The 16,939-nt window shown below is 42.2% G+C and overlaps 1 protein-coding gene across 1 annotated transcript in view; it reads right to left on the bottom strand.

The window, feature by feature from the left end:
- The window catches only part of fras1 (Fraser extracellular matrix complex subunit 1), a gene marked incomplete at its 5' end in the record, with an annotated part of 207,349 nt that overhangs the window by 10,198 nt on the left and 180,212 nt on the right, over window positions 1-16,939 (bottom strand). Inside the window, 14 exons of the mRNA XM_079689876.1 lie at window positions 962-1,237; window positions 2,065-2,252; window positions 2,340-2,540; window positions 4,833-4,989; window positions 5,081-5,286; window positions 5,375-5,522; window positions 6,247-6,407; window positions 7,027-7,371; window positions 8,779-9,025; window positions 9,779-9,947; window positions 10,064-10,223; window positions 11,885-12,035; window positions 13,729-13,842; window positions 16,466-16,693. Of these exons, the coding sequence (XP_079546002.1) occupies window positions 962-1,237; window positions 2,065-2,252; window positions 2,340-2,540; window positions 4,833-4,989; window positions 5,081-5,286; window positions 5,375-5,522; window positions 6,247-6,407; window positions 7,027-7,371; window positions 8,779-9,025; window positions 9,779-9,947; window positions 10,064-10,223; window positions 11,885-12,035; window positions 13,729-13,842; window positions 16,466-16,693 (2,751 nt within the window). The remainder of the gene's footprint in view (window positions 1-961; window positions 1,238-2,064; window positions 2,253-2,339; window positions 2,541-4,832; window positions 4,990-5,080; window positions 5,287-5,374; window positions 5,523-6,246; window positions 6,408-7,026; window positions 7,372-8,778; window positions 9,026-9,778; window positions 9,948-10,063; window positions 10,224-11,884; window positions 12,036-13,728; window positions 13,843-16,465; window positions 16,694-16,939) is intronic.

Genomic DNA, 16,939 nt, shown 5'->3' with positions numbered 1-16,939 from the left:
GTCACATATCAAATCCGTCACCAAGTCTGCCTTCTATCACCTCAGGAACATCTCCCATCTACGACCATCACTCTCCGATTCCGTGGCCGAGACCCTCATCCATGCATTCGTCTCCTCCCGGTTGGACTACTGCAACGGAGTCCTGTTCGGGGTTCCCAGTAAAGCCCTGGACAGGCTCCAGTATGTGCAGAACTCGGCTGCCAGGGTGCTCACTCACACAAATCCACCTCCACTGGCTCCCAGTCAAGCACCGTATCACATATAAACTCCTTCTTCTGACCTACAAATGCCTCCATGCCCTCGCCCCCCAATACCTGTCTGACCTTCTCCGCCACCACACTCCATCCCGGAGGCTCCGATCGTCTGGACAGGATCTCCTCTCTACCCCCCGCACCAGGTTGCGGACTTTCGGTGACAGAGCTTTCAGTCTAGCATCCCCCACCCTCTGGAACTCTCTCCCCCCCGAAATCCGCAGCGCCCCAACCTTGGACACTTTCAAAAAAGCCCTCAAAACGCACCTTTTCACCAAGGCTTTCCCCACTATATAGTTAGTTTGATAGGTTTATTTTTATTTTTCCGCTACTTGCTTGCCCCCCCCCTCCCTGACCTGTCTGCCTCTTTTCCCCTACTCCCCCCCCCTGCCCGACTTGTGAAGCGACCTTGGGTTTCGTGAAAGGCGCTATATAAATATTATGTATTATTTTATTATTATTATTATTATTTTGGCAGCAACGTGGCTCACGCTAACAGGCTATGACCGTCTCTGGCTCCTGAGTGGCTCTGGCAGGTGTGAGGGCGGGAACTCGTTACCAGAGCTCCAGCCCTTAGGTCACTACTAAACAAATTCTTAAGATGGTAGCACCTGTATCTGGATCACTTTTCTACAGCAGATTGAAAAAAGAGACGCGGTGTACATGTAAATATACATTTAAACTCTTCTTTTAAAGAAATCCCCACTCACCATATGGTTGACGCTGGTATACGGGGTGGTGTCCGTGACTGTCTCGAAGGGGGAGCGGGCCCCGTTGGTATCTGTGGGCGCTGCCACCTCCCAGGAGAAGTGAACCTGGGTTTGGTTGATGCCGGCCTCCTCGCAGCGCCCCTTCATCACAGAGTACTTGGGGTAGTGAGGGTCACAGGGGGTGACGCACACCAGAGGGTACCCTGGAGAGGGCGTCTTCTTGCTGTCCTCTTTTGTTACCTCCTGGACGTGATCATAGTCAGCGAGGGAGACAACCTGAGGAGGAGGGAGGATGGGTACTGATGAATTCTTTCTCTTAATTTAATTGTTTTTGCTCCAATGGAGAATTGAAGAATAAATTATGTCATTATTTCCTTTAAAAGTCTCCTATTATACTATTTGTAGGCATATATTATAGGTCTCAGATATTTAAAAAACATGTCTATGAAGTGTTTTGCTCAAAATACCTAACAGATCACCCATTCTAGCCATGCCTCATACGCCTCTATTTCAGCCCTGTTACTAGAGTGCTGATTCCGGGTCCGTAGCTTAAAAAAAAGGGGGAAAAAAAGAAAAAGAAACGAGAGCAGAGAGGGAAGCTCATGCAGGAGAATTCAATCCAGATACTCAGCTAAAGGTTGCTGTGGTCATGTTCCAAACCACATCAAGGATTATTTCTGAAACAGCAGGGAGCTCAAACTCTTTTTCTCTGACGGGTTTACCTTTTTATGTCCTGCTTATTTACACATACTCTCTCCAGTAAAGCGTTAGCCCTGAGTGTTAGCTTTGCTTGCTAATGTAAACACAGACCATATTACTTCCAAAACGCCGCGCATTGTTTCTGATACAGTGATGTTTTTGATGGGGCCGAGGGCGTAAAGCCAGCCCACATTTCCGATATTACATAATATTGGTAAAATCTGGATCAGCTGCGTTGTACCCCCTTTTTTAGAAGGGTAAGGAGGAAAAGAAAGAGGGTTGTATTTTCGGACACTTTGTGAGTCTCCTTACACACAGGGGAAACATTTCTATGTATAAATGACATCAAAAAGTGCATTTTGCATGATAGGAGACCTTTAAAAACGACTGAAAACCAATCTTACAATAGGCGTAGACGGTAGGATAAGGCTGCCTGAAGCCTCCTGATCCAAAATGGTCACTGTTGCCATAGTGATCTCCCCGAGCACCGCCTCCACAGGGTCGTCAGGGCCGAGCACCAATGAAAAGGACTCGTGCCACTCCCTATCCTCATTGGACAGAATCTCTACTTTAAACAGGATGTGATCCATTCCTACAGAGGGAAACAAAGAGAGACATTTCAACCTGACATTTACACAATAATCGTTCAATCATTCAATTGTGAATTTTCAGTACTAACCAGGGGTGAATTTAAGCACTCTGCTCTTGGGATTGTAGTCAACGCCAGACTGGGCCGAGCCGTCCCGGGTGCTGCAGCGGATCTTGGAGGTCCGGTCCAGATCCCCCCCACGGACCACCTTAATGTTGAGAACCTCGATGCCATCGGGACCAGGAGGCTCTTTGACCTGATAGGACGCCTGCTCAAACTCAATGGTAGGAGCTGGAAGAACAGGGGGGCATTGAAAGGTCAAGGTGCTGCTCTCTGGTGGTTGTACGGCATATCATAATTATTGTTCAGTTGCCAGTTTATAAGATTAAATAAATGTAGTTTAATACAACCACCCCGCGATAAATCCTCTCTTCATGAAGGTTAATGATCTGTCTTTGTTCATACTGATTGTTGATACTCACTTTCTAGGTATGATAAGTATGTGAGCTGATTTATGTAACACTAAGAGCAGTTTGAATATGTATTCTCTCAATGTCATACAATGAGGGGAGGCAGGCTCTAGGATAAGACCAAATTTGTTTTTCAACAGTACAGAGAGACCTTTTGTATCATCAAGGGAGACATCTGATGAAGCCTGGGAAGAATTGATTGGTTAGAGAACACAAAACATTAATAATGACCAGGTTGTATGATGTGACAATTCATTTATGTATGAATATCAATGTTGAATCCATTGTGTATTAGCTATATATTATAAGTTATTATGTAGTTGTTGTGTTAGTATTTAAGTGTTATGTTTGCCTTGTAATCAAATAACTTCTTAACATGAAAAAAACAAAACAGCTATCGAACAAAAAAAACTCTTACCTAACACGAAAATAAGAATATTTGTGTACATGTAAAGAGATATATTGTTGACCACATTAGGATATGACAAAAACATGTTAAACTAAATGCCAAAGCAGACTAGAGTTTTTAAATAAATAAGGTCAGGAGCATCTCCACCTGTAGTTGACAACATTATTCCGACACCTACAAAAGAACGTTTTCCGCCTGATACATTCGCAAAAATGTGTATTCATCAGAACAGAATTAATATGGGAATGCAAAAAGTTTTCTTCATTGAGATTTTACTCAAAGAACATGCAAACAATAATTTCTTAATAAAATACATTGAGAAGATAAATGGCTTTCATGAAAAAAGTTAAACAAAATGAAGGTGCCCCGGTAGTTTAGTGTCAGAATTCATCTATACCGCAGTGCATGACATTAAGGATTTTGGGAGATGGCCCTGTGGGCCATCTAAGCTAATTTACAGATGGCCCTGAGCCCAATAGAGATTGCCCTGCGCGGACGAAATGACGCACGAAGGTTTTGGGGGGCCTCCCCCTAGAACATTTCGATTTTTGCAGGTCTTAGATGCTGTCTGGTGCATTCTATAGACTGAATTATAAGATGAACCACCACAATATTACAATTTCAATTGTATTCTTCATTTCACTTGTTTGTGTTTGCTCGCTTGCATGCCCTGCATAGCTATAATAAATACTTAAGTTGTTGGTCAAGACACTTTCCATCTGTTGAAGGCAAATGCCTTCCCAGATGTAAAAAAGTAGAAAACATTAAATTCAGTTATAACTGCCAAAACAAACATTATTTACGCTATTATGGCCCCTGTTAAAAATGTTTGTAATGTTATCTACTGTAAGTTGGTCGAAGGAATGCCTCCTCATCCAGAAGCTGACCGAGCAGACCCGAGCAGCCGAGTGCATCCGCGAAGCACACACAATGGCGACGTCAGAGTTCCCGTTAGCAAGCAAATCTAAATCTCTTTGGTCAAAATGTCCGGTCAAAATAATTTCCCTTTAGCACAATACCGCTTCAGTTGCGCCACTTATGTGACAGACAAGAAGAGTATGTGACAGACAAGAGTAGTCAATTCTAATGTCTAACACGTAATGTGGAGAAAGAGATGTGCTGTATGGGTTGATTGTGCGTTGATCTGTTGCTAATGCCTTGGGGTTCCGGAGGGCATGTAAACAAATGCATAATGCTGCGCTATACTTTGTGGCCTCACCCAATTGCATAGCGACACTTATTGTTTAGGTCACGGTGTCTTTTAATAAGCAGGTATTCATATCATTAGCTAAAACTAGCTGGATCTGATCGATATGGACATAAATGCGAGTCAAGTCTAATCTGACGGGAGAGAGAGAGATCAGCTGCTGCTGACGAGTCGACATGCAGCTCTGCATGATCACATGCAGCGGTGAGCGGAACAAAACACACACTTCAGGTTAGAATATCACACGTAGCTATTTTAATGACCTCTCAAACTACCGTAACTAGTTATAGATATGTTTAGTTTTACTGTCGGGTCACTCATTACTGGATCCGCGAGCTGCATGATACTGGTATAACGGATTGCCCGATCGGGCAACCAGCAGGTGAGGCTTCATGGCCCGAGCTAAATACTAGATGGCCCCGGGCCATCGGGCAGTCCTTAATGTCGAGCCCTAATACCCCAGTAAGTTAACTGTTGTATGTGACCTATGATCTTACCATCTTCATCATTGGTGATGGTGACTGTGACGATGTCACTGGCGCCCACCATGGCACCGCTCCAGTGGTCTCCCAGTGGTGTCCCAAGGTGCACCTGGAACTCCTCTTCAGGCTCAAAAACAGAGTCGTCGTTGATGTGCACGGTGCAGTTTTTTACCTGGAAAACAAACAATCAAGTAAATTATTTTAAAGGTACTGACACAAACGGTCTTAATCTACTTTGTTTAAACTTGTAGGATTCAATATACCTTCTCTCCTTTGAGGAAAGTGATGCGTGACTCGTCAGCGTTCCTCCTCTCCTCGAAGTCGTCCATCACCATGGCTGACATGGTCCGGGTGAAGCAACGCACTGATGACTTGAAGGACAGGTCACCGGTGCGGATAATGGGGATGTGCAGGATGCTGTCTTTCTCCTTGACAGTGTAAGCAGTCTTCCCGAACTGCATGCTGGGAACTGAGAGAGGGGACGTTGGCTGTGAGAAGGCTGAGTTTGAATGTAAGATGAAAGAGGCCTTTAAGGGAATAATCTCCTGTGTACTTACTGTCCTGGAAGGTGTCGATGATGACGACGTTGGCTTCATAGGGCTCTTGGAGGACAGCACCCTGAGGAGAACTGAGGAACACCACAAACGACTCGGATCCTTCGATGGACGGGTTCTGGATGTCGTCCATAATGGTCAAACTGCATGTCTGTAGAAAGAAAGTGTCAGCAAGGTTTCTAAAGATATTTGAGGCCAGGTCCGAGTTTACAAAGGTTTGCAGGAAGAACATCTTGCCTTTTAGTTTAAAGGATACACACACATTCTCAAACATTAGGTTTAAGACTATTTCAAGGAATTAGTAGTGCCTCAAATTCAAAGAACGGACCGGTGTAGTTTGAGACCAGGTGACTGTAAAGTTAAATACAGACTTTATAATGGAAGGTGGCGTTTGAAACAATTAGGTAAAAATAAATAAATCCATAAGACTTCAATTTTGATTCTTGCATTACTAAGTAACATTTGCGCTTCTATTGGCTATGGCTTCAACACATTGTACGTGATAGGCCAAGGGGCGGGACATCTCTAACCAATCAGAGCAGTTTGGACTCTGGTTTCAGACAGAGGGTGAAAAGAGGTGCTGCAGCACAGGCATTATGAGAAAAAATGAAGCACTTATTGAACCAAAAGGCATCTAAACATGTCCCAGTAGAGGTACAAAATGCAAATATGAACCTGAAATAATATTTCCTCTTTAAGCACGAACCTCTAAATATTGTCCCCCTCAAATTCACAGAGAATTTCTAAAATCCAACGGAACGAGCGTTTAAAACTCTTAATATGTTCATTATGCTGTCTTGATGGCCTTGTTCCAGCTGCCTTTGATTCAGCACTTCTAGATATCTTTACTGTAGGTCAGAAGTCTCAGTCCTCACCTCCTCAGTACTACCAGGTTTGAACTCCACCTTCTTGGAGCTTGGGATGTAGTCGACTCCCGGGCTCGCTGAGGGAGGGTCTGAAGGTCGAGTGGCACACCACACAGAGGTCAGGGAGGACAGGTCACTGCCAAGGCGCAGCACTGGTATTTCAATTGTGCCTGTAGGGTGGAGATGAGAAGGAAACGTAAGTTCAAAACAATTCATAATATCACTACTGAGTAACATATGAGTTTAGCTTTTAAGTCAAAAGGCTGCTTTAAAGCATTCCAACATTTAAAAAGAAATATAGCACAGTGTTAATGTCAACACATTGAAGAGCTGTAGCTTGTTGTCCTTATTCTCATAAGAAGAAGCCATGAATTGTGTGTCCTCCACTTCAAAGCATGTTCTCTGTTCCAAAATAAAATCGGGACAGACTGCAATGTACAGACTAATTTATAAGGAAACCGGGCCGTAATCTTGTTCCTAGAAATGAGCTTTGTAAATGTTTCGGGAGCAGTTTACATTCTGTTTCATGTGTAGTGACATTACAATCTGGAAGAAAATCACCCTTGGATCTTGGATCTAGCAATTATGACACTACCCTTTCCAAAGCCAATTTGTAACTCTTCGCACTTTCCTAATTTCCCCATGGAGATTGTTAGATTTTCACATTTATCCTAATTAATAAAGCTTTGAAATGACAAACGAAAAGATGTGTAACTTCACAGAATTCCTCTTGGGGTTAGAGAAAAAAATAAATAAATCCATAGACCGTAAAAATGTAATTGCTTATACCAGCATCTTCGGTGAAAGTAAAGGTGGCGTTCCCGAGAGAAACGGTGGAGGCGTCGTTGGGTCCGTCGATGACAACCTTGGCCGTCATCACCTCCCCCACTCGGGCGTTATCCGAGGCGTCCGACAGCACCAGCTGGAACTCCTCCGACAGCTCGTACTCGCTGTCGTCAATGAGCTTCACGTCGCAGGTGGACATGCTGACTCCGGGGCCGAAGATGACGCGGTTGTCGTTGGTCATGCCGCGGCTCTTGTAGTCGGAGCCAGACTCCAGAGCGTGGAGGCTGCTGCCCTGCGCCGACTGTGCCACGGTGTAGCAGAGGGCCGACACCGTGCTGGAGGTGTCACCTGGAGGGGAAATTAGGCAGGAGGGGGTCACAACTGCTCATAACGTCAACTCTGGAATGCTCTTTTTACGAGAAAAACTACAGTTAATTCAGAACTCCGCTGCCACGTGTTTAACAAAATCCAGAAAAAGAAAGCTCAGACAGTACCTCTTGTTTTAGCTACATTGCATTGGCTCTCAGTGTCTTTTAGAATTGATTTGAAAATCCCTTTTCTGGTTTAAAAAGATCTTTCTCTTGATGTGACAAGCACTAAGGTCCTCAGCAGCAGGCCTTTTAATTATTCCTAAACTCGCCCCTAAAGCAACTTTTGTCAGCTGAGCCTACCAGGAAATATTATATAGGAAAACTTGGTCGATATTTTTTAGGGACAGCTGAAACCATATTTCTTTAGATAAGCTTTAGCGACATCGCCCTTGAATTGGTCTTTCAATCTTTTTTTTATAATGTTTATTTTATTTATTTTATAGTTTAATATTTTACTGATTTGGTCTTAAGTTTTTCATTATTATACTGTGTGTGTAATCTGTTGTGAATTATTATTATTATTATTATATTATTATTATTTCATTTATTATTAGGGATGCTCCGATCGATCGGTCACTGATCAAGATCGGCCGATACTCACTCTCCACTGATCGATCGGTGCTCTCTAAACAGAGCCGATCGCATGACGTAAAATACATGACACTTTTCTCTGTGCGCGGCAAAACAAGCTCGCCAAAATGGCTTCACGGTCTGGCATTATTTTAAGGTGTCCGAAAAAGACAGTCAAATAGCGAGCGGTATTCAACGTGTGTGAAGCAGAAATCCTGCAGCTCCGCCCGCTGTGACGGACCGGTGAGCGGAGCGAAACACACACTAAGAGTTAGACCTAACACACTTCACTATTTTATCTACCTCTGGAACAAGCTAAACTAGTTATACATATATTTATTCTTCGGGCCACTCATTACTGGATCAGTGAGCTGCATGAGATACTGACAGGCTGTCAGGAGAGAGAGAGGGGGGGAGAGAGAGAGAGAGAGAGAGAGAGGAAAAGAGAGCGCTTCCGCTCGTTTCTCCCGTGTTATTATCCAAAGTGAATGTAAACTTGAATAATGTACTTCATTTGAATGTAAAAATTAAGTTGTTGTTTACAGAAGCTCCAGTTAATGAGCCCCATTAACTGAGTTTTAAACATCACTTTAAATGGGAGATCCCCATAGGCCCCGCCCACTCGATCGGATCGAGGATCGGTATCGGCCGATACTGATTCCGGCGATGGGCCCCAAAATTGGCTATCGGAGCATCCCTATTTATTATGATGCCTTTTTACTTCCTTGTATTTTTCTGGAATGTTCTGTATATCATGTTAAATGAGGTGGTTGACACATAGAGAGCATAACAGGGATGTGGCAGTGCTCCCTACCTTTTCTCTCGATGGGCGCGTGGATGAAGCCGGTGCTCTCGTTAATGTGGTACGTCTTCTTATCAAACTGCATGGTGGGCTCGTCCTCTGTGTCGTTGATGTTGACGATGGCGCGCGTGTTCCCGCCCAGCAGTGCGTACGCGGGCATGCTCAGCTCCACGTGGAAGCTCTCAGTTCCCTCGAACACCTTGTCGTCGTTTATCACAATGGTGCACACCTTGGTGTCCTCACGCTCATCAAACTGGACCTGTGAATGAACAGCAGAGCGGTATGGGTTTAGAGTAGACTTACAATTGGACATAGAGTACCGGTAATATCAAAAGTGTATAAAGCCGAGAACATAGGACAGTAAATATAAAGCCCTTTTTGGGGGGTTTTCCCTTTCCTGTAGTGTGTTATATAGGTTGTAGTGCATGTAAATGGTCTGCAAAGGCTCAAATCCCAAAGTTCCCTCCAGAGAGAGTATTCCACAGCCCTCCCCCCTGCATGAAACGCCTCCATTGGACTCCTTTGGGTATCAACTTAACATACTGGACTGTGTGTGTAAAAAAAACGCTGCTTCCCCCTGGCTTTAGGAACAAATATAATTGGTAAAGTGGAGAGAAAAAACGTGACTAAAAACAAGTTTCAATCTATTTGCTAGATGGAAAATATGTTGGTAAAGAACCTTAACTAATACATCTTTCTGGTTGTGGTTTAAAGTGGGTCTGACAGCAATAAGAAACTATTTCATGTGTGCCAATACTCTTGGATAGTTTGTTGTCAAGACAAATGATTGGACATGAATTCCAAAAAATCTACTTTGAAGACTTTAAAAACAAATCTAAACCATTGATACTTATTTAATTTGAACTTGTAATAAGTATACAAATACATACCAGGTCCAAGCCAGAGATAAAGGAAGGCTGAAGCTATGATTTCCTTTATTTTTTTAAAGTTTGAAACAATATCAACAATGTAATTTTTTTAAAGCATGTTGACATTGGGGGGGCCTGGTTACCTGTCCAGCGTACTCCACGTAGTCCTGCTGGCCTGGACGGGACCCCTCGCTGCTGGTGGAGGTGGCGCTGGCCTGCTCGGTGCGGCAGAGCACGATGGCGTACTGGTTGAGGTTTCCTGTTCGCTTCACCGTTACCGCCACTGTGCCGGCCTTTTCACTGACATTGTAGCTGTGGAACCATCACAGGAAGTTATTTGACTGATGGATGCTCGGAAGGAACTGACTGGTATGCCAAGTTATCTTGTGAACATCTGAAGTACGTCTCGCATGCTGTAAAATACGGACCTTTTGTGCTTGAAGCTGATGAGGGACCACTGGATGTGGAAGACGTTGTCGCTGACAACATTTGGTTTGCTGTCTTTCACCGTGAACTTGAAGGTGTCCATGGTTTCCTGGACATTGTCCTGATGCAGCACGTAGCGGATCAGACCCAGGTTGATATCAGCTGCAGGGGATCAAGATCAGCTTATTAAAGATCAAACATTGAATACCTTTGTGAAAGTGGCTTCTGGGAAAATCTATTAGAGAACTGTCCACTATTTTTGTATTTCTCTAAAATATCTTACTACTCGAAAAAGAGCAGAAGATATCAAGAATAAATATTCTTACTAATTCCTAGAAACTAGAGTATCCATAATGAATTAATAGCTAATACATGTACATATGAAGATTAATGATGTGTCTGTTATATTTTTGTTAACTATATATTATTAATACGTTTTCATATTTTTCTTTATCCCTTTTTTGTTGGATTTATTACATTTAAAAATAGTTCAGATTGTGTTTTATTTTTCTTGTGAATGCCCTGTAAAGATACCATTTCTTAAATTCAAACAAAAAACACTACAGCAGGTACTTAGCAGTGAAAACCAGAATTGAAGCTGTATCTATGAGACTGAAGCAGTGATCTTTACCCAGCATGCCGCTCTGACCTGGCTGTGTGAAGGGGTCAACAAATCACAGACTGTCTCTACAGGGACTGAATCTCAATAGTCCAAATATTTGCAAATAATGTATTTCCTGTGAAATAATCATCCTATATAATATGCACCCTCTGGCCTCTTTCCATTACTTGAGATCAAATTTGAAAATGAAGATGAAAATCATCATTGGATCACAATTTCTGCCCATTTAAACCTTCCAGAGGATGTTGAAGAAAAAGTATTACTTTGTAATTGAGAGCTGTAAGCCAGAAGAAAGGATGAGAGTCCCTGTGCTAGAAAGATGAGCAGATGACCTTCAGGAAGTTTAGAATAAACACATGCAGTGATGAATAGATATGAAACTTAATGGAGCCGCGCAGGCTCAAAACTATGTGCTGTGATATCTTAAAACATTCTCAGACTAAGGAGAGTAAATGTTGACGGTTTGTACTAGTAAATCCTGCCATTTATATTCACATTCTCAGGGAAGGGAGTTATTTTGGCTGCCTAACATTTGTAATCATTAAGGGAATTATGTTTACAAGCTCAGAATAAAGAATGCAACCCATCAATGTGACTGTTTGCAAGCCACACTCCAGCCCGAGGGGATCAACACTTCACAAAAGCACGCTGACAGTGATCCCGGCTGCAGCCTAGAGGTGAGGATAACAGGCTCATGATGGGAACACAGCTGAATTCAACTGCAAATTGTCGATGAAAATGTGGGCAAGGTGAAACTGGATGATAAAAAATATTTCCGCAGATGCTGAGGTGCCTTTTAACAGAACTTCCACTGAGGAAAAGACGGAGAGCGTAGGTATGGACACGTTTTTGCCGATGCTTAAAATATTTATATATTCATAATTTAGGATCACAGACATTACTACATTTTAAAGAGGCCCAGTATGCTTTTTGGGTTTCCCTTTCCTGTAGTGTTATATAGGTTTTGGTGCATGTAAATGGTCTGCAAAGGCTGAAATCCTGAAGTTCCCCCCTGCCTGAAGCACCTTCATTGGACTCCTTTGTTTACCTCTGTGACATAGTGACATCTCTATGTAACACCCCATTCTATTGGCTAGCGCTCCAACACATTTTTATTTGATAGGCTAAGGGGGCAGCAAACAGTCAAACAGTATGAAATCAAAGGTCCGTCATACAGTGTTTTACAGTCAAAGCCTTGTACCTTGTGTGAAGGTGCTGATGGAGGTACCAGGTTTCAGCTTGCTCTCCAGGAAGCCGTGCTTTGGCTCCGTGGTGACTTCATAAACCAGCTGTCCGTCATCAGTGTCCGGATCCATGGTCAGCAGCTCCTTCTTAGTGATCAGGTTGGTGGCCTGATGGACGATAAACAGAAACAGCTGAAATGACCTGCTCCACGACCACATCTAGATGAACCATTTGACTGTAGCCGTTACACCAAAGACATTATTTGCAAAGTATTTTTGCCCTGATGTATTTCTGTTGATGACGGTTCTATGTCGGCATAATGATTTTGATAATTGACTTCCATATTTGCCTCGTGAACTTTGGATGCGTTTTTTAAGTAGACAAATGTGCAGTTGAAATGGGAGGTGGATTTATCACTCTCACCTTGACCTTTTTATTTCATTTTTTTATTTCATTAAACCAAATAAAAATACATGGCTCACTCACTGATAATGCCTGTCCTGCTGGTAATGTAGCTTTTAAGCATTTGTATGTGCTACCTGCAAGTATTTGTTTTATAAAGGCAGATTTATGAGACCTTATTACACAGCTCAGTCGAATACTCGATCCTGATTGGCCTGTTAATTTCTGCCAACAGACTGCTGCTGAGCAGAAGATGACTACAGTATGTATGGTCATATCAATCCGCAGAAAGAAGTCTGGCCATTTTATCGTCAGCTGTGGACAACAAACATTAGTTTTCTCCATCAGAAAACACCATAGAATACTTTTTGAATATTCTTTCTTATATTTGCGGAGAACACAACACTTTGGATATATGATGGCTATCTTTCCCCAATAAGTATGGGCTCTGGCATTGTGTAAAAACTGGTTAATAGACAAGAATATGTGAAGAGACTGGGACAGTTACAGTAAACCTCAATCAGTCCTGCCGCCTATTTAAGTAATATTGCTGTCACCGCAGATCCAGCTGTTAGTCAACGTGGATCAGACCATTTTTTTCTTAGAAGACCCAATACAAACATTTTTAATCAATATTGTGAGTAAAGTACTTGGTTTATCTTTTTATATTTCACCATGTCGGTGTGCATTTTTCGTTTAATTAAGTCCTCGCTGCACATTATTCCTTACTTACTATTTCACTTTTACATTTGTTGGGGTGTCATATGTTCACATCATTTTCCAAAAGTAAAAATGAAAATTGTCCTCTAATGTAAAGTACGATGGTACTAATGTAAAGTACGATGGTATCCTAAAAATTATACACTTACCTTTATTTAAGGTATCTGAGCCAGCAACCAACAATACTTTGGTGTTGTTTGCTAATATCCTTCTATAATTAAACATCCAATACTTAATTACCTGCATAGTAAAGACAGAGCAGCCTCAGGATGAATAACCAAAGTGACAACACTGCTACTGAAACTGATGGTCGCATTGTGTTGTGGTGTTTGAACCAGCAGGGGGGGGCAAGTAAATTACAGATAGTGAGCAAACAGTGATAGAGCTTCTCTTTGCACTTCTGTCAGTCACAAGGACATGTTTTATATGTAACTGTGATTGGTTGTAGAAGACAGATCTGTGTTTGCACAGTCAAATCATTCTCCTTTTGACTTGAGCCTGCTTAGCACACAGACCACTGCAATACTCCTGCTCATTGACACCTTTTTATCTCTAAAGAATCCAGTGAAATCAGTCTTCAATTGGAACCAAAAACAACAGCAATTTGAGAGGTTAATTAGAAAGCTGATCTCAATGACAGGGTTCATTACTCCCCCTAGAGCCATTAAACATCACTATGAAACTAATCAAAGACTACAGAGTCTGTCTGCAGACGTTCATGTAGAGGACGTTGTGTACCTTGTTGTCCATGTACTCCAGCCACTGCAGCCCCAGGTTGGTGACGATACGCGGCGTGCCATCATCAACCGGCAGAATATCAATCTTAAACTTCTGTGGAGCAGCTGTTACAACCTGGAAAGCCAAAGTAGTTGAAATTAAAAACACATTTTTAAGATTTCAATGGACAGTCACAAAAAGTCATTTTATTCCCAACATTACGTGTTTATCGTAAAATCAAAAAATAGTTTCTAAATAACTCCCAATGGCCTATAAGTCATGAAAAGAAAAACGACTACTTTCCTATTAAAGTTAAACCAACTTTGTTCAGAATGTTTTGTGTATACAGGAAGTGGAAGAGTCATCATGAGTTATATTTACGTAAGATGACAAATGGCAAACACACGAGCCCTGCAGCTTATTACTTTATTGATTTGCCCCCTATGGGATCAGCCAGTCATCATACAGATTCTGCTCAGACCAACTTCGACGAATGCCATTTGAAGGATGCATTCATCCAAAAGGCATTACAGGAGTGTGTACATTATCAAATCACAAGGCAGCTCCAATGGGAAATAATTGACCCTCAATGTTTGTGTGTGTGTGTGTGTGTGTGTGTGATCAGGGATATCAATACCTGCCTGCTGTCATTCAGTTTAATCACATGGACTATTTGTAGTGACAGTAGGTAGACTGAAGACTTCATTGACAAGCGTTGCAGCCTGTTCACCCTGAGGCTTGCTTATAACTACCTCCATAAAGCTGACATTAACCAAACACATGCACACACACACACACACATTTATATTTCTACACTTGTGAGGACCCATGCAATGCATTCCAGACCAATGATTTTATAGTCAACTAAATGAGCCACTGAATAGTTAGGAAGATTGATTTAAGGGGATTTTAGATGATTATCAGGAAGGAAATAAGAAATAACAAAAATGATGTAAAAATAGTTTTTTGTTTTCTATATACAGTGGGGCAAAAAAGTATTTAGTCAGCCACCAATTGTTTCTCCCACTTAAAAAGATGAGAGAGGCCTGTAATTTCCATCCTAGGTATACCTCAACTATGAGAGACAAAATGAGAAAAAAAAATCCAGAAAATCACATTGTCTGATTTTTAAATAATTTACTTGCAAATTATGGTGGAAAATAAGTATTTGGTCAATTACAAAAGTTGATCTCAATACTTTGTTATATACCCTTTGTTGGCAATGACAGAGGTCAAATGTTTTCTGTAAGTCTTCACAAGGTTTTCACACAATGTTGCTGGTATTTTGGCCCATTCCTCCATGCAGATCTCCTCTAGAGCAGTGATGTTTTGGGGCTGTCGCTGGGAAATACACAGACTTTCAACTCCTTCCAAAGATTTTCTATGGGGTTGAGGTCTGGAGACTGGCTAGGCCACTCCAGGACCTTGAAATGCTTCTTACGAAGCCACTCCTTCGTTGCCCAGGCAGTGTGTTTGGGATCATCGTCATGCTGAAAGACCCAGCCACGTTTCATCTTCAATGCCCTTGCTGATGGAAGGAGGTTGTCACTCAAAATCTCACGATACATGGCCCCATTCATTCTTTCCTTTACACGGATCAGTCGTCCTGGTCCCTTTGCAGAAAAACAGCCCCAAAGCATGATGTTTCCACCCCCATGTTTCACAGTAGGTATGGTGTTCTTTGGATGCAACTCAGCATTCTTTCTCCTCCAAACACTTCTAGTTGAGTTTTTACCAAAAAGTTCTATTTTGGTTTCATCTGACCATATGACATTCTCCCAATCCTCTTCTGGATCATCTAAATGCTCTCTAGCAAACTTCAGACGGGCCTGGACATGTACTGTTTGAGGTTGTTGGCAGGTGTCTTTTATACTGATAACAAGTTCAAACAGGTGCCATTAATACAGTTAACAAGTGGAGGACAGAGGATGCTCTTAAAGAAGAAGTTACAGGTCTGTGAGAGCCAGAAATCTTGTTTGTTTGTAGGTGACCAAATACTTATTTTACCGAGGAATTTACCAATTAATTAATTAAAAATCCTACAATGTGATTTTCTGGATTTTTTTTCTTCTCATTTTGTCTCTCATAGTTGAGGTATACCTAGGATGAAAATTACAGGCCTCTCTCATCTTTGGGAGAACTTGCACAATTGGTGGCTGACTAAATACTTTTTGGCCCCACTGTACATATACATATGTTTTTCCCCAACGTCTTCACATTTCCCCTTACAGTACGTCTTTTCTTTTCCCAAAAGGCCCTTTTTTCATAATGTGTCGACACTTTCCAAAATATTTCCTTACTTTTCCTTAATGACCATACTTGGCCTCACTGCAAAACATTTATTTTCAAACGTGTCACTTTCTTGGTCCTTGCACAAATGGTAGCATAAGAGCATATACACAAACTGCTGATTCACCCCTCTTGTCATAAAAAGGTCAGAGCGTGCACACACAAACACACATCTACAGTAACACTGCTCATTCAATCATTTAGCTGTAATAAATACGTCAAGATGCTGCCTCTTTCACACACACACCAGAACACAATCTGCAAATGTAGCGTTCTTGATGTGCTAAATATGTCCACACACACACACACACACACACACACACACACACACACACACACACACACACACACACACACACACACACACACACACACACACACACACACACACACACACACACACACACACACACACACACACACACACACACACACACACACACACACACACACACACACACACACACACCTCCTTTCCACCCTCCTCCACCATGAAGAGCAGGTTGGTGCCATCTGCCACGCTGAAGGTGAAGCGGTCCTTGAGCGAGTTGGAGCTGTCGTGGTTGTAGCTGATGCGGTTCTGGTAGACGTCGTCCATGGTGAAGCTGCTGGTCTGACGGTAGTGTTGGCCGTTGCTCGTGCGCTCAACGGTGCCGTGACGAGGAGCCTGGACAACGGTGAAGACGATGGACTCCGCCTGGAGGTAGTTAACAGCAACAACGGAGGGAGAGGAAAAGTGTTTTGAATGAGCGGTGAGGATCTTCAGGTGAAAGTACATGTTCGTTGAATATTCTTTAAAAAACTTCTGTTTAATGCTTTATAAATAAAAGTCATTGTTATTTTCTTGCAACTTTAACAACCAAACTGTGGGAAATGTTTACTAGAGAAGAAAATAATAACCCTCAGCTTACTTAAGGTCCTTAGTTGCTTCTAAATGTCCTCC

The sequence above is a fragment of the Notothenia rossii genome (assembly GCF_949606895.1).
Source record: "Notothenia rossii genome assembly, chromosome: 6".
NCBI classification, from domain to species: Eukaryota; Metazoa; Chordata; class Actinopteri; order Perciformes; family Nototheniidae; genus Notothenia; species Notothenia rossii.
Note: the sequence above shows the minus strand (reverse complement) of the source record. Positions and strands in the feature narration are given on the sequence as shown.